The sequence below is a fragment of the Mustela nigripes genome, chromosome 5 (genome assembly GCF_022355385.1).
Source record: "Mustela nigripes isolate SB6536 chromosome 5, MUSNIG.SB6536, whole genome shotgun sequence".
Lineage (NCBI taxonomy): Eukaryota > Metazoa > Chordata > Mammalia > Carnivora > Mustelidae > Mustela > Mustela nigripes.
This window is the reverse complement of record NC_081561.1, coordinates 120,776,352-120,800,397: the sequence shown is the minus strand read 5'-3', so window position 1 is coordinate 120,800,397 and position 24,046 is coordinate 120,776,352. Positions and strand designations below refer to the sequence as shown.

Genomic DNA, 24,046 nt, shown 5'->3' with positions numbered 1-24,046 from the left:
AATAACAGGAAACTAAGTTATATCCAGGCTGGGGAAGGGCAGAGAGGGTTACCGTCTACATATTTTTTAAAGTATTAAAACTAAAATTATGTTTGCATCTAATATATATTAGAATAAAAAGAATTACTATAGTTTTAAAATGCAAGTGTGCATAATTACCTCATTAATAGGATTTTTGTCATAAAGTTTGTCAGGTTAATTTCTGGGCTTCCAAACAAAACTCCAAAAGTATCTCTAGCAGAGATAACTTCACATTTTAAGAGTGTCCTCTTCATGTAAGAGTTAACCAGAATTATTTAAAACTATAGGTTTTGTAAAATCAATAGAATAGTTTATATTGTCATTTGTTTTATTAATTCTATTTATATACAAGCACTTACTATTCAAATATAATATTGAAATTCCTATAGCAATTTGAAAGACAGATGATTTTTTCCCTAAAAACTATATATGTATATATACCCAACAGGATTGATATGAAAACAATTTTACTTGAATGATGTAATTATGTAATGGAATGTAAAAAATTATAGCAATTAAGGTGCTGTGACATGCTCTAATGAATGAAGTTACAGTGGTTGATGACACTGTGTCTCCTACTCATTAATTATTTGGATAGATTGTATTATTTTACATAACATGATGAAATAAGTCATAAATTATCACTAAAATTACATCCATACATTTTCATTTAATATTAATGATATTTCCCTGAATCTATGAATTATAAAAAAAATTAAAAAATCAATAGCATTTGGGTCTCTAGAAAAGTTCATAATGTGACCTATTTCTCTATATTTTTCATAATGTGGTAGAATTCTTTGACTATATGCAGCTAATAATTTTCAGGGGATGAAACTAAGCATCCCTAGAGAAATGGCTTAGAAAGCAAATAGGTTTATATGTTTATGAGGCAAATCTGCTCATGTGTGACTTGCTAATGTGTCCTGTTTAGGTGCCTAAGTGATTAGAAATATTTTTTAAGGTTTCTGATTTGCAAATCTAAAGAAAAAAGACATATTTTTTAAGTGTGGCAATTGAAGTAATTCTTTCAAAGTATTATAAAACTACATACTGCTAACATGTAGTACAAATATTTTATAGGAGATTCTTTTAAAAATATTACTTAAAAAGATAGCTAAGCTCTTGTTTTTTCTAAAATCTTAAAAGGAAACATGAAAGGTGAATTTAACATGATAGTCAAAGGAATCAAGTGATATAAATTCCTTTTCTGTTTTCTTTTAAATCTGTTTTATTTAAAGCTTCCTCCCTATAATAAATTAGAATTTTAAAAAGTAGAATGCTAGCATTAAACAAAAGCGAAATATTTCTAACCTCATTTGCTAAGAGTAAGGGAGTGAGGTTATGTATTCCTATTCATTCCTTACATCAAAATGTAAAAACACAGTTACTAAAAAAGAAACTAATAAATTAATCTCTCCATGGTTCTCAGATAAAACCTGGCCACCGTTGACATGCAGTTTGTATTAGTTTTCCTCCTTTTCTTTCTCTATGACTTCTTCCACATAACCCACCAGCCCAGTACAAAACTATATAGGAAAGAGTCTATTGCAAAAGAACAGCTTTATCCAGGTAAAAATGTTACTGATTTAGGTGTCAAGCTTACTATTAAATTTTTACTATTAAAAAAAATTACTAAAAAAAATTGACCTATTTCTCTATATTTTTCAAGACACCTCTTTTTTTGTTTTAACAGAATACCCTCAGTCATTGAGCAAAGACATACATACACACACATTATATGTTTATATATGTGTCATGCTTATATGTGTGTGTACATGTATATACATACATGTGTATACATATATACATATGTATATGTATATAACATATACATATGCGTTTATATGTGAGTATGTTTATATGTGAGTATATATGTATCCACTCATACTCATATGTAGTATATAGATATACTATATAGATAGATATCGTGTGTGAGTGTGTGTGTGTGTGTGTGTGTATCCCCTAGTTTCAGATTTTAAACACCTTTCTTAGGTGACTGAGAACCCCCCAATGTCTGAGGGGACTATTTTTCTGGAGACTATAGACAAGCAGGAACACAATATTGTTTTTAGAATTAACACACAAAAAACAAGCTGGGAAAATGGCTTCTTAACAAGGAATTCACAGTACCCTGCAGCTATAGAAGAGGTAGCTATCCAGAGATTGCAAAATAGGGAAGAGTAAGTGTATCAACTTGATATAAAAAAATACTTGGTTCTCTTTATCTTGTTGGTTCTTAAGGGTCATCTCAAAGAATTTCTTTCTTTTGGTTAAAAAGAGAACCCTAAAACAAGAAAAGAAAAAGAATAGAGTAAGAGAAATAACCATTCACAGTATCGTTCTTATTAGCATTTCAATCTGAATTAGCTAATAAGAAACGTATGAGATGTGGTGGCCAACTGTTGAAGATGACACTACACTGCTTTTCCAAATCTTTCAAAGAAAAAAAAGTAATTTCTTACAAGACCACCACTTCTCAACAGGACATCTGTGTGTGCGTGTGTGCATGTGTGTATAAAAACCAGAATTACATATTCCATAAAGGATTCATTAAAAACAGAGGTATCTTTTTTGTTAGCAAATATAATAAGTTAATAAACATTCATCTTCAAGATTTTAGCGTTCTTGAAATTCTGAACATGACTCTATATACTGCAATTTATTAAAATTTGTATCTGTTATTTACTGAGCTAGATACTGTGGAACTTCTAAATTGAAACAAATTATAGTTCTCAGAAGCTCATTGGCCAATATATTTATTGAGTGAACACACTTGCAAGGGCTAGACAGACAGCTTTTTCGCCTCTATAAGTCTTTGAATTCAATTTGGTGATGGAGGTGAGGAAAGACAAAGAGGCAAATGATTTATCCACAGTGTATGAAAAATAAAAATGGACTATCAGACCCGCTTTTGTGCTTGTATTTACTTTTGCCCTATCAAAAAAAATTATGTCAAAAAATAATTTTGGAAAGGAGATCAAAACTTCTAAAATATATTCAAGCACAATCAACCATCTAAAAGAAAATGCCAACAAGCATTTGCTCACAGAAGACTACCCCCCCCAAAAAATCACTTCAATTTTAAATTGTTTTTTTCTCACTCAATCATTTTTAAATCTTTTTTCTTGTAAATGTCTCTCCTAATTATGAAACTAAGAGGTGGAAAATATGTCATGCTTGAGGTTTTGTTCTTTTTCCTATATAGATAATTTTAGTCAAAATCTCCACTGCCTTAATTATCTAGATACTATATTCTCCATAAGCTGAAAAGAAGTCACCAATTCAACTTACTTTCAATTAGTTTGGTTCTACTAATTATACAAATGGAATTTTTTTTTTTTCTGGGTTGGTGACTCCATGTCTGTTTCAGAACCATGAACATCATTGGAACCATTACAAATAAAGAGTTAAATCATTTTATAATAGATTTACCAAGTAATACTTATGAGAAAAAAAACTAGTAATATAGAAGTAACCTCATTTCTTATGGAAAAGTGGTTTGAAAGGGCATTTAGTTTTAATCAATGGTGACTTTTAGGTCCATAATTGAGGTAGTTGTTAATATAATCAATTTTAATAATCACTTTCATATGTGTGAAAGGCACACCAGCAAAACAGCACTATTTCAAGCCAAATTTTCATTAAATTCTAGGAAAATTGTTACATGGAAAGAGGAATAACCAATAGGGTTTCCTGTAGTTTACTTAAGTAAACAAAATTACTAAAAAAAGTAAAAATCTATCTAAAATTGTGTTATGGAAAGGTAAAACTGAAAAGGTTTTCTAGTAAGAGGTGGGCAAGTTGGTGGCAAAGGCACACAACAAAATTGGCATTTCATTTCATTGTGACAACAGTCTTTTTGACAGCATATTAGTTTAACATTGAACATCCCACCAAAACAGTTATCCATTTCCAAGTGCATAATAATTCATTGTTGCCCTTCACTGTACATTAAATGTCACCCATCACTGTGACAAGAATATAAAAGCTGTTGCACGCTAGACAGGAGCCTACATCAAAGCTGTTTATGCAAGCACTTTGGACATGGTTTTCTACACTCAGTTAAACCATCAAAAACAGTGTTTAGAACATCTTTACCTATGAGTACCAAGAGAAATACAGAAAATTTTTATAAGTAGAACTTTCAGTAAGGCAATAGCCTTGTCATCTTGTGACCGCAGACCACATTACTGTGAAAATGTATGTCAACACAGTCCTGATGGTCACTGTATTAATAAACCCTTGAGTAAATTCTAGGGAGACCATCTCCTACTCTCTAATCCAATAATACAATAGATGATATTCTATATTCTAAAAAATCATGCAAAGTCATTCAACCCCACAACGTACAAGAAACTCCTATATTCTTTTTAACTCAGAAAAACTAATGTTATGTACTTAACACATTGAATATTCTTTGATTTGTTATCTTTGCTAAGAAAGCCAGGTTAGTCAATATCACTTGCCTTCTTTTCCTCTTTTTCCTATATTTGATCATATTCACTTATTTATTTAAATAACCTGAGAAATTTCTGTAATAATATTCTTACTAAAAAAAAAAAAAAACTTATATAGTATTACTTTTCTTCTCTAGTTTATTTGTATTTAATTTTAAAATGTCAATCTCAGAATAAAATATGCAATATTATTATAGGCTTAGTGAATTATTACTAAGGTTCCATCAATCCTGTTGGAGGGTAATGTGGATAGCATTGTGCTCTTCTTTTAAGTTTGGTCCTCAGTTATTTACCTCTACACCAAACTACTAAGAACCCTAGACCAAGATTTACATGCTGAATTTCAAAATAGCTCTGTTAAAAGGAAAAAACAAAAACAAAACAAAAAACAAAAAACCCCAAGAAACTCCAACATTATGGACATTTAAATTGACTCATTTTATAAATAGCATCTACCGCGTCAATATTATCTGTTGTTTAATAAGGGAAATATTTGAAGCAAGGTGAAAAATACATCTCCTTCTGAGTATAAAGGGCGGATGTCCTAACCAGACTCTTTATATGACTAACTGGTATCTCTATACTAATACACTTAGGTCAAAAAAATATATAATATAAAGAGAGAGGGAAAAGGTTTAGGGACAAGTATGATTAAGTACAAGATTGTCATGTACAAGATTTCTTCCTACTTCTCTGTCAGCCAAGAGCTATGGTTAGGATATCCAGGATAAGGCCATTCCATGTCTAGAATGCCAAACCTCAGGCTCATCCTTACTGTCAAATGATAGTTTTCCACTAATTCAGATAAGCATGCTGATTATGCCATTATGCTATAAACAATAATGCAAGTGTTTGCAAGAGACCATAGATTATAAAAGCATACCAAGACAAGTAAGACCACATATCTCTTAATACTGGTTAAAAAAAAAAAAAACTTAAAACATGTTAAGTATTTGTTAGATAAATCTTTTTTTTTATATAATAAGGGTGAAGGGAAATTTTTATTTTTTTAAATTTTTTTGAAGATTCCTTTTATTTATTTGACAGAGAGAGACAGTGACAGAGAGAACATAAGCAGGGGGAGTGGGTGAGGGTGAAGCAGGCTTCCCATTGTGTAGGGAGCCCACGGTGGGGCTCTATCCCAGGACCCTGGTATCATGATCTGAGCCAAAGGCAGAGGCTTAATGACTGAGCCACCCAAACGGCATCACAATAATAATCTACTTTTAAATTTAAGTTTAGAAAAAATAAATTCCAACAATTATGATCAGTACTTTATTATAAAATTTTGTTGTTGGCATGGTATTTAGTACTTTGTGATTTTCAGTGAGAAGGAAACATATATCTGAGAATTTTTTAAATGTAATTTGTCTTTCTTTTTTTCCATGATCATTATGGAGATAAAGACAAAAAATATAAAGATAAATAAAATGCCATATTTATTTTGATATCAGTAATAATGTTATTAAGTTCATCAGTGATCTCTACACGACATAAGATACAGTCTTCATGCATATGTTAAAAATCAAAATACTACAGGGTGCCTGGGTGGCTCAGTGAGTTAAACCGCTGCCTTTGGCTCAGGTCATGATCTCAGGGTCCTGGGATCGAGTGCCGCATCAGGCTCTCTGCTCAGCGGGGAGCCTGCTCCCCTCTCTCTCTCTCTGCCTGCCTCTCCATCTACTTGTGATTTCTCTCTGTCCAATAAATATATAAAATCTTTAAAAAAATCAAAATACTACATTTATTATGAATTGATAACAAATATCATAATACCATTTAAATTAGGAAGGTAATTAAGTTCTGCAACTGAAACATGGCCATTTTGTCTCTATTTGCACATCATGAACTGCTTTCATGGTAACAAGAGTTCAATACACACCGGAGTGGATTTTTCTTATTGCAGTGAAGAAGATTTCAATTTTATAAGTTAATTTGGCTTTGGTGTTCCAGTTTAGAAGTTAAATGAATTCTATTCAAAAGTTTTCTTAAAAAAAACAATTTTCTTTTAATCTGAGTTTTTAGTGTGTTGTTTTCAATTTAGTAATATTTATACAAGATTATTTTAATATTGAGAATTGAACAAAATATTTCTGAGACAATCTGCAAATAATCTATTTTCAAATTATGCATATTTACCAAGATACCTAATATTATTTATTACTTAATATAGGCTATCCAACATTGTTTATTATTTAATAGAATATATGTTCTTTCATCCATAAATGAATATATTATACTTAATTTTTGAAATTGTATGAGACTGTTCTCACATTGTTGAATAAGATGTTGAAATAGAATCACTTTCAAATTCATTCATTAATAACTATTAATAAAATATAACATAGTATTCCAGAATTTAATGACACTAAAAAATGGCACACAAGCTAATGTTATGTTCTCAAAAATGACATGGGTTTATCCATTCTGAGTAAAATTAGTACGGGTTACAATAATTACACAGGTGTTATATTGTTATTTTGTTGGATGGTTTATCAAACTGAGAGTTAAAGAAATATTTTGAAAATTAGATGAGTGCATAACCAATCCACATGCCTCTATTTGCAAATGTACTTTTCAGCTGGAAAAGAATTCAGATGTTTCAGTATTTGGTATTGAATGTAATCTCAGAAGATTTGGGCTCAGGAAATTAGTAATATCTGAAATTCCTAATACGAATTTGAGGTAACTCAATAGTCTCTATCTAAGGTCCCCTGGAAACTACAGTAGACTTAACTCAGCTTGATTGATGCCTACACAATTGCCTCAGAATGGTCTCAGGACATTTACCTCTCGGTTCTGATTTTATCCTTCCTGGGAACTTTCGTTAATTTGATTAAGAAGGAGCAGGTGTACCTGCAGAGAGCAAGAAAGGCTTTCTCTGTACTTTGGAGTATTTATTTTTCTGTCTGCCTGTGGGCAGGCTGTAGAGTTCTCCAGCCACTGAATTATTTACACTGTATTCCTTGAACTTGTTTCTGTGAAGACATATAAAACAGGACGGTTTGTATTGGTCACTATAAAAATATATGTAACTGATGCTCAAAATGAAAAGGTTGTTTTGTCTTCACAAGACATGGAAAAAACTGGAGCTAAAAATTTATGAACTTCATACTTCAAATTCTCTTTTGGGGGGAGAACTTTAAACTTCAAATCAAAATTATAACATGATTTACCATACAGCTACAAATGTTATATGTACACATGATTCCAATATAAATTTCACCCCAATGCAAATTATAATTGTCTGAAAGACTCATGTGTTAATATTAAACCAGTTAGGTGGAAAATTATAAATTTTATGGCATTTATATGTAAATATCAAAAAATCTGAGTATAACTATAAAAAAGTACATATATCAAAATACTGTGCTACTTCTAGAAGTGATTTCATTCCTTTTTTAATTGAATGAACTAAGTGTTTTTTTACTGCTAGGAACAAATACATGACTGCATTGAGAAAAGAGTAAGTTCAAGAAAGGATAAACATCCTTAGTAATAAATTTGTCAGAAGAACGTATATAATTGAAAAAAATAACCCTCATACTTAATATTCAATTTTGATGATGGAGGCCAAAATATCTGTAGTTATACATTAAATTTATTTTGTGAAAAAAAGAGAAATTTTATGTGGAAAATAATTGTAGTCTTTTTATAGTTAAAATGCTTATTTTTAATTAGTCATGGTTCATTAAATAAAGCCTCCTTTTAAATTTCACCACTTTGGTTTTTTTCTTACGACTGATTTATTAGTTCAAACTAATAAAATACATTATCTTGTTCTCTGGCACAAGAGAAATCTTCAAAATGAGGAAATACTTTTTATGTCCTCATGATTTGGACTGCTTTTAGATTCTGATTAAAAAGAGTAAGCTCTACCAAACTTATAGCTTACTGACACAACCAGCATGCTTTCTGCCAAAAAGGCAGCATAGAATATTTTCACAAGTTATGGGATTCTTCAGAGTTCATTATTCTTCAGCACCCCAAGGGAAATAAAGAAAAAGAAAAGTAAAATTATTGTGACTTTTGACAATTATTAGTTAGAAAAAGGAGGTAACAATTGCCAAAAAAATCACAAAAGTGAGCATGTTACCTGGCTATGACAAAGAGCACACAACTGACACCCAAGTAAGCCAGCAGAATATACATCCAGATATCAGGGGAGAGAGGATTCAGGAAGGAGAAGACGCCTGGGTTTGTACCATTGGGTTTGCGGTACAAAATACTTATTCCAAGTGTCATAAAGGGCTTGGAAAAGTCGATGACCTTCTCTCGAACGTAGGTAATAGCCAGTGGGGCAACTGCAAGGTCAGCTTTCTGTATAGAGAAACAGAAGAAAGGAGGGGGAAATTGGTTCTAAGTCTCAAGAAAGAAGTCAGTATCCAAAACAACACTTCACATTTGAGAATTGTCTGAAAAGTATTACATTAACATTTAAAGCATTCTTGACTCTGAATGGAAGCATCTGTTTTTTCTGCTACTCATTTCTACGTCCTTCTAGATGAGCAAACCAACACTTACTGCACATAATAAAGAGAAAAACTGTACAGAAAAAACTGAAGAAACTATTGTACCTTCAATACCTGAATTGTTATGCTATGGGATCGTCTCATAATTATTTTTAATCTAGACTTAAAATAAACCACAGTATCGGTTATGACTTCCTAAATACCTTGGTCAGATTCTAAATAGTAGTAATAATAATATCTACTTCAAATTCTTTAACTGATAACCAAGAATCATGTTTTCCTGGTTATAGGTACAGTTAAAAGATTTTAGTCTTTGAATAATTAACATTTTGAAAATCATCTTTTAATGTGATTGTGTTTACTGCCCCTGAGTTTTGTTTTTATCCCTCTAATTTGTTTTATATTATTTAATGAAAATCCTTGCAGCCTTGCCTAAATCACATCAGGAAATGAGTTTTTCAATTTTCACAAAGTTGCTAATTTTCCACGGTAGCTTAAATATGTTAAATTGCTAGTGCTCTTCACTCATCATGCTATAGCCACCTGTCATGATGAACTTCAGCTCTAATATATTGAAAGAAATAATTATAATATTTTAAAATAATAAAGTCACCTATTCCCACACATGACAGGAAGCTATATTTCTACATTCATTTTATTTTCATAAACTCACTGGGCTTTCAGAAGTGCTCCTTGTAGTGAGCTACAGAGAGATGTATGAAATAATGAAATTGGGCCTCCACAGTTTCCTTACCTCAAGGATTGTTAGAGAACTTAAAGAGACTTCTCTAAGAAGATACCTTCGTTGACAATATTATTCTGGGTATGTGTTTGTGTGCATCTGTGTGCTGGGTGTGCTGGGTGTGCTGGGTGTGGGGAAGAGGGAGCAGTCAGATGCTTGAATAGAGTATCTTTGAGTAGCAATGGAGAGAGAAAAACATGTCTCTAAAAACTAGGAGGGGAGGAAACAGGGTCTTAAGGGCCCTGGAGAAGGAATCATCATATTTCAAATTCATAAATCAAAGAAAACAACAATTTAGCAATAATAATAGCTAATGTCCTTTAAGCATCTGCTATGCAACAGGCACTGTGCTAAGAACTTTACATGAATTGTCACATTTAATCCTTACACAATCCCACTATTATTCCCATTTTCAGATAGGAAACTGAATCCATGAGAAGTCAAAAACTTGTTCATGGTCAAAGAGCTAACTGAGCATTGGAACTAAAACATAAACCCCAAGCTTTTGGAACCACTGCCCAAAACTAATCATGATATGCACCTCAGATGCCAGAAATGGAATCATGGAGACATTCCTTGATCATTTATCAAGGAGTTTATAGAGATGAAAAAGGGAATACATAGAAGCAAGGAGCGTGATCACTAGATTACAGTTAATGAGAATTTAGACGGTGAGGTGAAGAGTTTAGGCTGATGGAATATTTTCCACAGGAAGAGAGCATTTCCTCTAAGACAGAAGGGAAGGACATACAGATGGTTTGAAAAAGTAAACAAGTTTGTTAGAGAAATAAAGCAGGGAAATAAAGTAATCATTTAAGAAACAAAGATTCTAGTAAAAAATGGACATGAAACGGTGGTTTGCTCATATTTAAGGGGTTGATTATACAGCCCAGTGTACCTATGTGCCACTTTGCTTTGTAACCTCTCTCTTCCTAGGCACAAAAAAAGTAGAATTTCAGGGACGCCTGGGTGGCTCAGTTGGTTAAGCCACTGCCTTCAGCTCAGGTCATGATCCCAGGATCCTGGGATCGAGTCCCGAATTGGGCTACTTGCTCGGCGGGGAGCCTGCTTCTCTCACTGCCTCTGCCTGCCTCTCTGCCTGCTTGTGTGTACTCTCTATCTCTGGCAAATGAATAAAATCTTAAAAAAAAAAAAAAAAAAGTAGAATTTCACCACATGTCAGGCATATAAGTGTATATACTTTAAACAGCTAACATATTTTTAAATTCATGATAGGTACCAAAAGAATTTAGGAAAACAATTAAAATAACATATGCTAAGACAAAACTACTACACTGTTCCAAAAAAGTTGTTCAATAGGCATATATTAATATGACTGGCTAGACATACACCAAAGTTCATTTTGTGTTATTTTTTAAAGATTTTATTTATTTATTTGACAGAGTGAGAGAGAATACAAGCAGGGGGAGCAGTAGAAGAAGAGGCCGATTCGGGATTTGATCCTAGGACCCTGGGATCATGACCTGAGCCAAAGGCAGACTCTTAACTGACTGAGCCACCCTGGCACCCCAACATACACCAAATTTTAAATATTTTTATTTATTTATTTATAGAGAGAGAGCACACACTCGTGCATGAACAGGGCAGAGAGGAGGGGAAGAGAGGGAGAGGAAGAGAATCTCAAGCAGACTCTGTGCTGAGCGCAGACACCAACATCGGGCTCCATCTCAGAACCCTGAGGTCACGACCTGAGCCAAAACCAAGAGCCAGGCACTCAACCAACTGGGCTACCCTGGTGCCCTGACATACACCAAATTTTAAAATTTACTTAGCATTGCCTAAAATACAATTTCTATTCCAAATACAAAATGGAAAAAAGACAAAACATTACACAGTAAAATATTTTCAATGATAAAAATTCAAAAAATTCAATGATAAAAATTCAAAAATTCAAAAAAATTTGAAACCAAAGTTACAGACAGTTTTAGACATTTAGTTAAAAAAAATAAACATATCAACAGACTGTGATACATCCATATGACAATATTATCCAGCAATAAAATGAAATTAACTATCAAGGTGCGAAAAGACCTGGAAGAACTTTAAATGCATACTGCTAAGTGAAAGATGCCAGTCTGAAAATGTTCCAGTCATATGCTGTGATTCCAATTATATGACATTTTGGAAAAGGCAGAACTACAAAGGCAATGAAAAGATCTGTGGTTGCCCCAAGGACTCGGGGAGCAGAGTGACAAATAGGTGGAATGAGAACATGTTTACGACAAGGAAACTATTCTGTAAGAAATAATAATGGTGGGTACGTGACACCGTGCATTTATCAAAAACCATAAAACTGTACAACACAAAGAGTGAACCCTGATGTAAACTCTGGACTTTAGCTAATGTCTCAATACTAGTTTAACGTTAACAAATGTACTACACTGATGGAAGCCGTTAATAATAATAAGGGGAAGTGTGGAGGTGGGTAGAACGGGAGAAGGTATAGAAACTCTACTTTCTGTTAAAATTTTTCTATACACCTAAAACTGCTCCAAAAATATCTATTTTTTTTTAAATAACAGGCTGTTTTAACCATATCCTCAATTAATGCTATTTAATGTTATGTTGATTAAATTAATTAGAACTTAGTTGTTACCACTAATAGGTAAAATACAAAACTTATCAAACATCAATTGTTAAAAAAACCAGTCTCTAATTACACACCAAATATATTTCTTAAATTCATTTAAACAATCAGACCTCTGGATTATCTCGTAGCAGTAAAGAACATTATTGATACATAATAGCATTGTCAATGAATACAATCTAACTCCATTACAAGTCTATTAATAATATAATAGTTTTGAAATATAATCAAGATGATGTATTAAAAATGTTTAAAATGACAGATGTGCTATTTTCCCATCAACTGCCATGTTATTAAAGACTAAGCCATTGGAGAAAAGAGCCTGATGGTCTGTCTGTAAAGGTTATGATTCCATGAACATAGATTTAGTAATTGGCATTTCATTTTGTTTTAAGACTTTAAGTTTTTATTTAAGTTCCAGTTAACATCCAGGGTAATATTCATTTCAGGTGTACAATATAGAGATTCAACAGTTCCATTCAACATCAGGTGCTAATCACAACAAGGGCACTCCTTATCCCCACGGGTGTTTTATTTTAAAGAATAAAATAAAGATGAAAGTAATAAAGTAATCTTGCATTAGGAAAAGCCAATGGTCAAAATTGTTTGAAAAAATCTATTTCAGCCAAAGAAAAACAAAGCAGTTACCTGTTATGTGTCATACGAATAGCACAAAGGAAAGGAAGAGCTCAATTCTACCTGATCAAGTTGGTGAAGGCTTTACCAAAAGATTACACTTGTGTTGTGTTATGAAGAAAGTGTCTGAGATGACAAAGGTCTGAACTGAGAAGGTGGCAACAGCAGGGGAAGAAAGTCTCATGAAAGTGGCTTAAATTAAATGTGTCCATTATGGGCCAAGACGATATTCTTTGCCCCTATCATTTCCATTAATCCTTACAACAGTTCTACCAAATTTCTAGTGTGATTTTCTCTTTACAGATGAAAAATCCAGAGTCATGAGAGTATAAGGAATGTATATTTCCAAAGATGACTTAATCATATTCATTTCTCACTTTTTTTCTGTGCAATCAAATTCATCATAACTATTTCTCCTGCTATATTGTTTCTGTATTTCCTTGACCAAAATGATCTTCCCTATCCTCTACTATACACATTCTATAGAACACACTCTGGTTCTTTTCTTCTTATGTAGCCCTCTTTGAACAATCCATACACACTAATTTCTCCTGATTGAATTTTTATAGCACTTGTAAGCTGAACCATGTAATTTAATTGTAACTATATTTAACATTGTGTTGTTTCTAATGTTTTCACATACAAGTCAACTAATATGAGAGACCTGAACATAAACATTATAATTGTGTTGTCCCTGTTCCGGAGAGTGCAGGCACTTGGGGACCTGCAGCCGTGCCCTTCAATCAAAGCACATAACTCTGAACTGAGAAAAGGGTGAAGAATCCCTCTTTGGGAATTTCACAAGGATGCCTGGGCTGAAGCTACCTTATTAATATAATATATTTTTATTTAATATTCTATCATTCGATGTGAAACTCTTAAAAATTGTTTTATGATAATAATCAATCGAGGAGTGTCTGGGTGGCTCATTCAGTTAGATATCTGCCTTTGTTTGACTCAGGTCATGATCCTGGAGTTCCAGGATTGAGTTCCCAGTCAGGCTCCCTATTCAGCAGGAGTCGGCTTTCCCTCTGACCCTATCCCCTCTCAACTTCTCTCTCTCTCTCTCTCTCTCTCTCTCACTCTCAAATGAATAAATAAAATCTTTAAGAAAAATAATCAATCTAAAATCCCTAGGGCATTGGACAAAATCTGATACCAAGGAATTGCTTGGTAAATGTTTGCTAAGTACAGTTTCAACTTAACTAAAATACAATTTAACTAAAATATTCAAAGAAAACCACTCAGAGAATTTCAAAGTAAACTTTTTTCCTGATCTCACTCTAGAAATAAGATTTATTTGTTCATTAATGCAATTTCTTGTGGACTAACCCATCTAGGCGAGAACAGAATAATTCTTTTTATGGAGTTATATAACTAATAGCAATCCTTTGATTAAAGTTTTATAGAATAATGGTAACATTGATTGGTCTAATTCTAGTTACCTATTACAAAAATTAGATAACAAAGCATATCTTCATGAATGTCACAATGACTCCAAATTTGATCATGTTGAGAAAACCTTCTTTACGAAGTCGTACCAAGAACATAATATGATATTATTTTATAATACAAGTTCTGGACAGTGAAATGTCTTTTTTTTTTTTTTAAAGATTTTATTTATTTATTTGAGAGAGAGACAGTGAGAGAGAACATGAGCGAGGAGAAGGTCAGAGGGAGAAGCAGACTCCCCAAGGAGCTGGGAGCCCAATGTGGGACTCGATCCCGGGACTCCAGGATCATGACCTGAGCCGAAGGCAGTCGTCCAACCAACTGAGCCACCCAGGCGCCCCTGGACAGTGAAATGTCTTATGCGTGTTTCTGAAAGTTCCTGTAATTTAACAATGGAAAACCAGTTCTAAACACTTCATTTCTTCATGTTGTGAAGTGCTCAGGAAAATGGATAAAATGGTACATTTGAATAAGTTGTAAATATTTTACCTGATTTAGCTAAGACATTTAGGCCAGTTAATTATGACTTGAATTTTATGTGACTTATAAGGGACACCACACTCTCCTAAACTCTTCATCGTGCATAATGTGGACACCTGCTTTTGCCTCTGTGTGCACTTTTAGGGAAAAAATGTTCACTTTCTATACACATGGTGTGCCACCTCCACCAGTCTCCACCTGACCACACCCCCTGCACTCTTGCAGTGGCCATGCTTTCATTCTTGCCCAACTAGTGTCTATTCTTCATCCAAAGGCAAGTTCTTTTTAAAACACGTGCCAGATTATCACTTCTGGCTCAGAATTCTCCAATTACTTCTAGCACACATAGAATAAAACCTAATCTTGTCCTACAAAGCACTAGGAGAAATGGCCACTAATTATTTAATCAAAATCAGTTCCTAACACTCTTCTGGTCTTAGCGGGATCACTATTGTTTCAGCAACTCTGGTCACATGGCTAATCTTTAAATGTGCACACATTTCTGTCTCAAAGACTTTATACTTGTTTTTCCTTTTGCCTGGAAAGCTTGAAGATGAAGATGCCCTTCATCACACATGCCTTATTCACTTGGTTGAATGTTCTGATGTGTCTGTTCTCATATCAATCACTCAAAGGGATCTTTGCTGACCACTCAGTCTATCACTTTTTATCTCCTTACCATGTTTTCAGTTTCTACATAAAACTTATCATGACCTGAAATTATGTCATTTCTTGTTGGCCTACTTCCAATAGAATGTATGTCTCTTTTGAGTAAGGAGTTTCTCCATTTTGTCCACTTTTGCATTTCCAGTGCCTACTACAGTGTCTGGGTCATTAAATATTTTTAAATGATTGAGTGAATGCATTAAGCCATCATTATTGCTGATTCTTTCCCCAGTACTTCCCTAAACTTCTTTCTTATACTAAAAAAGAAGTTACCTCATTCCATTATGTTAGTTAGTATTCATTAGGTTGTGTTTAAGAAAAAAAATGTAATGAGATTAAAGTTACACATTTCATACATGTGAAAACTTAACTTGAAACTTCTATAAATTATGTTATATACAGTATATAAACTAATATCTATTTGTAGTTTTATATATTATATTTATTTATTATATTATATTTTAGAAATATGCCGTCAGTTGCTTTTCACCAAACCACGTACTAACAACATTGTGCACAGTGTACAGAGGGCAATTTAGTTATAAAATACAAAGATGTCTTTACACATGAAAGACCTGCATAGGGACAAATAAGAAAGAATTAAACACAAGCTAGATCTGTGACTTTATTAATGCTTAAGTAAGCCTACTGATAATTTCAAACAATACTGACTACATATGCCAAGTTTGCCAAAAATGCCAGAATGAAAAATAGACTTTCAACTGGTAATTCTTAAGAAGAGCCATGGCTCTAAAATATTTCTAGAGTTTGATGGGTTTTTTTGTGAGGGGAGTAAGGCTGAAGGGGATTTGATTGTTTTTGTTTTGTGTTGTATTCTTCACCTTCAGTTCTGATTTTGTTGTGAACTCTCAACTGGATGGCTTATAAATGTTTATATTTCTGTGCTAGAATTGTTATGGTATCTTCCTTTCTCATTTCAGTATTTCCAGGGACTCACTTGTTTTTTAATGGAGTAGTTTAGTTGATTTAGCTTGCTTGAAAAAAATAAGTACACAGAAACTGAGGAGTGTTTTCCATATCGACAATTTCAAGAAAACTAAATTTCAATTAAAAATAATCTGAAGGGGTGCCTGGGTGACTCAGTTGATTGAGCAGCTACCTTGGGCACAGGTCATGATCCCAGGGTCCTGGGATGAGCCCCACATCAGGTCTCTGCTCAGTGGAGTGCTCTCCCTCTGCCTGCTGCTCTGCCTACTTGTCCTCTCTATCACTCTGTCAAAAAATAAAACCTTTAAAAAAAAATCTGAAATCATTCATATCAATAAATTCAAAGCGGAATTTAGTATATCTGTTATTCATGAGCAAAACACTGAATGATGGAGTCTCTGACATTTTTTGTTCTGCATTTTGGGGATATAGAGTTCTTGATTTTAAAATAACTAATACCTTTTAAAATTATAATATAAATGAAAATACTTTATTCTAAGACAATCACCCAAATGTGAAAAATATTCTATTATAATCTATAATCTTTATAGTTATACATTTAAACATACATAAAAAAGGAAAAATCCACAATATTACTCAAACTTAATTCTATTGTATATTTATCAATCAAATAAGAATCTCTTGAAAAGACAGAGAGAGAATGAATGGCTTCTTTGAAACAAATTTATATTAAAAGTTTCAAAATAGGGCGCCTGGGTGGCTCAGTGGGTTAAGCCTCTATCTTCTGCTCAGATCATGATCTCAGGGTCCTGGGATTGCACACCACATCGGGGCTCTCTGCTCAGCAGGGAGCCTGCTTCCCCATCTCTCTCTGCCTGCCTTTCTGCCTACTTGTGATCTCTCTCCCTCTGTCAAATAAATAAATAAAATATTTTTTAAAAAGTTTAAAAATAGAAAATACAAGCAACTCAAAATAGTATTTAAAATCTCATGTTATTTCTTGAACCTAGAAAACATTTACACAGTTTCTTATTATTGACTGAAGGTATTATTTCACCTATATATTTTCTGCTAAACCTTTTTTCATTTCCCAGTTTACATGGTATGGGATCACAACCAGTGGACTAAGAAAAAACTACTATCACTAAGATGAATGACTGTGAACTATAGGGAATCTTTCTAATGGAATTGTGAACTTACAATTCTGCTCTGTGAACTGTCTTCAGGGGATAAAGGATTAAGCACACTGAATTATCAGGGTCTGTTTTAAAATAATAGGTAAGTTATAACAACTGTAAATAATCTATGATATAAAATGTTTTAGTATGATCAGTAATCAATAATCATATAATCAAATCAGTAATCAATCGGTAATAAAATCTTTTTTAAAAAGTATTTATATTGATATAACAGCTAGTAATTATTTGTGTTGCATGTGTATATCTTTACAATTTAGTCTCTAGCAAAAAAAAAAAAAAAAAAACATTTGCAACATCTTCTTTGGGCCCCATGACTAATAAAATTTCCTGAGTCTATATTGTTATTTTTTTTAAGATTTCATTTATTTATTTGACAAAGAGAGACACAGCAAGAAAGGGAACACAAGCAGGGGGAGTGGGAGAGAGAGAAGAAGGCTTCCCACTGAGCAAGGAGCCCAATGTGGGGCTTGATCCCAGGGCCCTGGGACCTGAGCCAAAGGCAGATGCCCAACGACTGAGCCACCCAGGTGCCCCAAGTCTCTACTATTTAATAATTAAGTTTTGTGAAGGTTTAACTATACTGGTTTATTTAATATCTGAAAAATTTTGAGGTATGAAGGAATTTAAATCCTGCCATCTTATCTTGAGTCATTCATTCACGAATTTATTAAACAATTCACTAAATTATTCAACAATATTTATCTTGGGTGACAGTTCTATGGGTGTTGCTGTTCCAATGTTCATAGCACTGGCAGAGCCAGACAAAGTGAACAAGAAGACAGACACGAAGCATGAAAAAAATTAGAGGATGTAATTTCAGGAAGTAAAGAATGTTAAGGAGTGAAGGTAAAGCCTGATAAGAGAATCAGAGTGTGACTAAGAAGAAAGGCAGGCACTCTTTTTTATCAAATGGACAGAGGAACCTGACATTTGAAACGTCAAGGTCCTGACATTTGAGTCCAGATTACAGTCAAGTCAGAGATAAAGCCCTGGCAGGGTCTGAGCAGAGTTCCCCTGGTGGAGGAGATTGTGAGTCAAGAAAGCTCTGGGGTGGAAGCAAACGAGCTAGGGAGCAACAAACAGTGTCTCTCACTCTCCTGACCTCCTCCCCCATTAATCATTCTGTTGACCCTCTCCAGAAAATCCCACTGATTATAGAAACATTGTATGAAAAGACACTCCAACCATAAACAAAAGGTGTCAGATTTAAGAGAAAATTTGTGTCACTGCACTTCTAATGGCATTCTCTGTGTGTTTCTTCCACTAAAATAAAATACCATTTTGATTTATTCTCTTATCTTTATTCTATAAATGTGATCTCTACAAATTATTGTGTTCAAATTCAACTGCAAGAAAACTACTTGTGCCTTAGAATTTGTTAACATACCTACCTACTTACCAATTAAAAGTTTAATCAAAACACTGATCCCGGGACACCTGGGTGGCTCAGTTGGTTGAGCAGCTGCCTTCGGCTCAGGTCATGATCCCGGCGTCCTGGGATCGAGTCCCACATCGGGCTCCTTGCTCGGCAGGGAGCCTGCTCCTCCCTCTGCCTCTGCCTACCATTCTGTCTGCCTGTGCTCACTCTCACCCCCCCCCCCTCTGATAAATAAATAAAATCTTTAAAAAAAAAAAAAACACTGATCCCATGATGTTGTAACTCAGCAACATATAATAATAACAAAAGAAAAAGAAGATTATACTGGCAAAATATTTCTGAACCTGTGACATGACCTTGTTCTTACAATACCTATGTGATCTCCTGCCTGTACAAAAATCTGCTGTTGATTAATAAGAACAAATTCTTGCCTTTCTGTAAGTATCACTGGGAAACAGCAATTTCTTTCTTGAATATTTGATTTTCCAAATAATTCAGGTATAATAACTGAACTTAGAACACTTCCTCATGTTTGTTAACAAAAATTGAGGTCATTCTCATATTTGCTCATGAGATTTTAGCAATATATCATCACCATGTATTTAAGGATGCTTGGGTAACTCAGGTAAATTTGAATACAAAGGTTAAGCAAAAAAGAAAGAACAACAACAAACAAAAAACAACCTGCAAAGTAGCAAACAAAAGCCTTTCCAATAGTAGGTATATGCAGTTCCAATAGTGTTTGATAGTAAGAAACTGGATGCAAATAATAATAAAAAGTTCTAAGAAAAAAGTTGGAATATTCTATTATTTTATCCAAACGGCCCTTCCTTCCTTCTTTCTTTTCTTTCCCTTTCTGTTCTTTCTTTCTTCTAAAATCAGAGAGAATGAGTTTGTTTTTGTTTTTTGTTTTTTAAGAGCATGTACAATAAAATTAAGTGTTAAATAGCAGGATTTCATAGAAGGATCAAATAAAAGAATTTAGGGCAGAGATCGTAAGCAAAGAAATTTTTCTACTGAATGGAAGTAGACCACCAATTCCAGGCTGCAAGAGCCTTAAATATAACCCTAATACTTAACCCTGGAATTTCAATACCTAGAATTATTTTTAGGAAATAATTTTAAATTCAGAAACAGAATAATATACAAAGGTATTCCTCCAAGATCACCTGTAATCTGGAACTGTAGTCTACACGACTCAAAAAGGATATGCTTAAAATATCAGGGCATAACAATAAAGAATTACTATCCATTGTTAAATAGAATTTTATGATGTCTCCAATAAAAGAGAATGGACACTGATAATGTCATTGAATATAGAAATATACAATATTAAACACGAATTCAACTAAATAAATACATAATAAGAGGAGGAATCTACAAATTAAATGGGTCTTGAGATATATCAACCAACCACAAAGAGAATTTGTAGATCCCAATTTAAACAAGTAATTTGTAATGAATGAGTAAATAAATACTATGAAGCAATCAGAATCAGAAAAGTGTAAATAAATACTGTTGGTTGAGTATTTGGTGTCATTAGGAATCGTATTTTTTTTCCCCCTGTGGGATAATGATAATGTGGCCATTTAAAAAAAATATATTTTTTAGTCCCTTTTTAGTGATATGTGCTATTTATATATGAACATATGAAAAAATGACATGATATGAAGTTTAAGAATTGCTACAAAATAACACAGGTGGCAAGAAAATTGGTGATTTGAGATAAAATGAGATTAGTGAAAAGCTTTCTAAGACTCGAGGGTTGGTGATATGTACCTTGCCTCCCACTTTAATTTTCTATTTGCTCATGTTTGAAAAGTTCGATAATATAACCAACCTTTTTAAGTATAAAATCAATAATGGAAAGAAATTGAGCAAACTCAATTTAGTAGTGTAGTAGATAGTAGATAGTAGTGTTTATCGATAGTTGTAGAATTATGGTTTTACAATTTTTCTAAATTTTATTATTTTTGTATAAGGAAATACCTGTTATATAAAATATATCACTAATCAAATAAAACAGAATTACAATAAAGTAAACCCATAAAATTTTTGTAGCCTTTATGTTTAAGAATATAAAGATCGAGATACATGTGCAAAGAGCTTATTTGACCTAAACTTACAGATTAACTTCAGTAAAAATACAACTATTCTCTGAAAATATACTATTAAATCATGAAATAGGGAAATAAAGTATTGTTTTACTTTAATTTAATTTCTGAAATTAAAGATGATTTATTTTGCATTTTGAGGATAAGGAAAAATAAGCTCCCCTACTTTTTTTTTTTTTTTAAGATTTTATTTATTTATTTGACAGAGAGAGACAGCAAAAGAGGGAACACAAACAGTGGGAGGGGGAGAAGCAGGCTCCCTGCTGAGTAGGGAGCCTGATGCAGGGCTCAATCCCAGGACCCTGAGATCATAACCTGAGCCAAACATAGATGCTTAGAGTCACCCAGTTGCCCCAAACCCCCCTTTCAAAAATATTTTAGTCTGAATGATTCAAATGGAACCTCTGATATCAAATATTAAAGAACATGTTGGAGAAAATTCTACCATATTTCAAGACTACTAATTTCTGTATTTTTCATACATTCATGTAGTCTTTCCATGTAGGATTAAGAGGGATCAATAATCAATCAGATTATCTTTCTGTAGATGTAAAAAATAAAAATAAAAAAGTAGAACAAAGAGTAAATTATAAAGTAACAAATACCCATGATTTTAGAAGGTAATTACTATTCCTTCACTGGTTTAAAAATTTCACATAAATATATCCCATAGTAAAGTAAAATCAGCTTTTATTTTCTCAGCTGTGAAATAATATGACAGGATCTATCAATCAGTATTTACTGGTAGACTAGACAAAATGGGGATGCAAAAACAGTTAGGCGTGATCCCTCCCAGAGCTTATATAGAAGTCCTTGAAGCAAAAAATATTGAAAGGAACTATAAGAATGCAATGAATTATATAAGGAAGAGAGCAATGGAGTGGCTAAACGAAGATTCACGGGATATTTGAGACTTACACTGTGAATGAGAAAAACCAATATAGCAGTTAATAGGCTTAGATTCTGAATCCATTAGCAATCCAAACTTTCTAATCAAGAGCCACAGCTTGTTTCCATAGTTGGTGGCCCAAAAGAGGAGTATATTTAATCTGCCAGTCTAGCTTTCCAAAGGGAAGACTAAAACCCAAGCCACTGGCAACAGCTCAAATCACAGCTAGAGTTATAACTAATGGCCTTGATCGAGCTCTGCCCACCAATAAGAATGATCCTGTCCAGTTTTGGTTTGGTATAGCTAGCACTGATGCTGGATAGCCATAGGAGCCAGTGAACACCATCATGTTTCAACTTGTCAGGGAACCAAGCCCAGGCATTTAGAAGAACCTCTATGAATCAAGGTTCCTATTAAGTCAGCAGCTGTTTATTTCATGCTGTGGGTTGGGGGTAAAATCACCATGAAGAGGTAGTTAACTTTTTCATGCAAAGTCCAGATGTCACAGCTGCCTAGCTGGTTGAGTTCTTGAATATACTATATCATTTCGATAAGAGAAACTTTTGAGATCTTTCCCACCTTATTAGTTATAAAGTCAAAGTTGTCCTACCTCAAAATCGGCTCATGAGGCCATGGAATCACAAGACTTCTGTTGATCAGTCATTCCGAGTAGCAGCAAACTAATAGCTGCTTTTTAAAAGGGGTTAAAATGGTAACTATGTCTAAAAAGTGATTATTAGTACAGAATCTGAAGGAGAACTACAGGTACAGGAGAACAAAAGGCACATCATCACAGAAGGGTCCTTAGAGCCATGGGTCCCAAAAGTACTAGAACTTTTCTACCTGCAACTGTTTATGATTGGGAGGATCTTCTCTGAGCAAATTCCAGCAAATCCTCAGTTATCATCTTTTTAAATATACTTCCTTCCATTTTCTTCTGGAACTCCTACTAGAGACATGATGGAATTTTTCACCTAATCCTCCTCCATGCCTCTTAGCTCTACTTTTTTTTTAATTTATTTTTTATTTATTTTCAGCATAACAGTATCATTATTTTTGCACCACACCCCATGCTCCATGCAATCCATGCCCTCTATAATACCCACCACCTGGTACCCTGACCTCTCACCCCCCCCCGCCCCTTCAAAACTCTCAGATTGTTTTTCAGAGTCCATAGTCTCTCATGGTTTACCTCCCCCTCCAATTTCCCCCAACTTCCTTCTCCTCTCTCTCCCCATGTCCTCCATGCTATTTGTTATACTCCGCAAATAAGTGAAACCATATGATAATTGATCAAGAGATCTGCTTGACTTATTTTCTTGTCTTTTTGTGCTGTGTGCTGATTAATCAGTATATTTTTTTCCATTTAACTTCCTCTTTAGTATATCTTATCTATTGATGTTTCTTTCTCTTTTTTTTAGAGAATAAAATAAATTACATCTCTGCATTTGAAAAAAAAAATCTTATTTTGATTGTTATAATCTTAAACAACTTAGTTACCCCAACTGATTCAGTAAATAAACATCCGTAACTCAACCTTACTTGAAGCTTCTTGACAATACTTGACCATAGAAAGTCCTTAAATTGTACTACTTACTAATGCAAAATGGTACCAAATTTGGAAAACCTACACATAAAACAATGAATTAAAAATTTTGTCCTATTAAAAAAAAGAGATGGGAATTTCATTAAATATGTAGATTGCTTTGGGTAAAGTAGACATTTTAACAATATTTGTTCTTTGTGAGCAGGGAATATCTTTCCATTTCTTTGTGTCCCCTTAAATTTCTTTCATCAGTGCTTTATAGTTATCAGAGTACAGGTTTTTCGCCTCTTTGGTTAACTTTATTTGTAAATACCTTATTGTTTTTGGTGCAATTGTAAATGGGATTGATTCCTTAATTTATTTTCTACTCCTTCATTATTGGTTTATAGAAATGCAAGGGATTCCCGTATGATGATTTTGTATCCTGTGACTTAACTAAATTTTACTAAATCATTTCTAGCAATTTTTTGAGGT

The 24,046-nt window shown here is 33.4% G+C and overlaps 1 protein-coding gene across 3 annotated transcripts in view; it reads right to left on the bottom strand.

Moving 5' to 3' along the window:
* GRIK2 (glutamate ionotropic receptor kainate type subunit 2) overlaps nucleotides 1-24,046 on the bottom strand; it is a 638,217-nt gene that overhangs the window by 155,573 nt on the left and 458,598 nt on the right. For all 3 annotated transcript variants that reach the window (XM_059401117.1, XM_059401116.1, XM_059401114.1), the window contains exon 11: nucleotides 8,578-8,801. In XM_059401117.1, coding sequence (XP_059257100.1) covers nucleotides 8,578-8,801 — 224 coding nt within the window. The remainder of the gene's footprint in view (nucleotides 1-8,577; nucleotides 8,802-24,046) is intronic.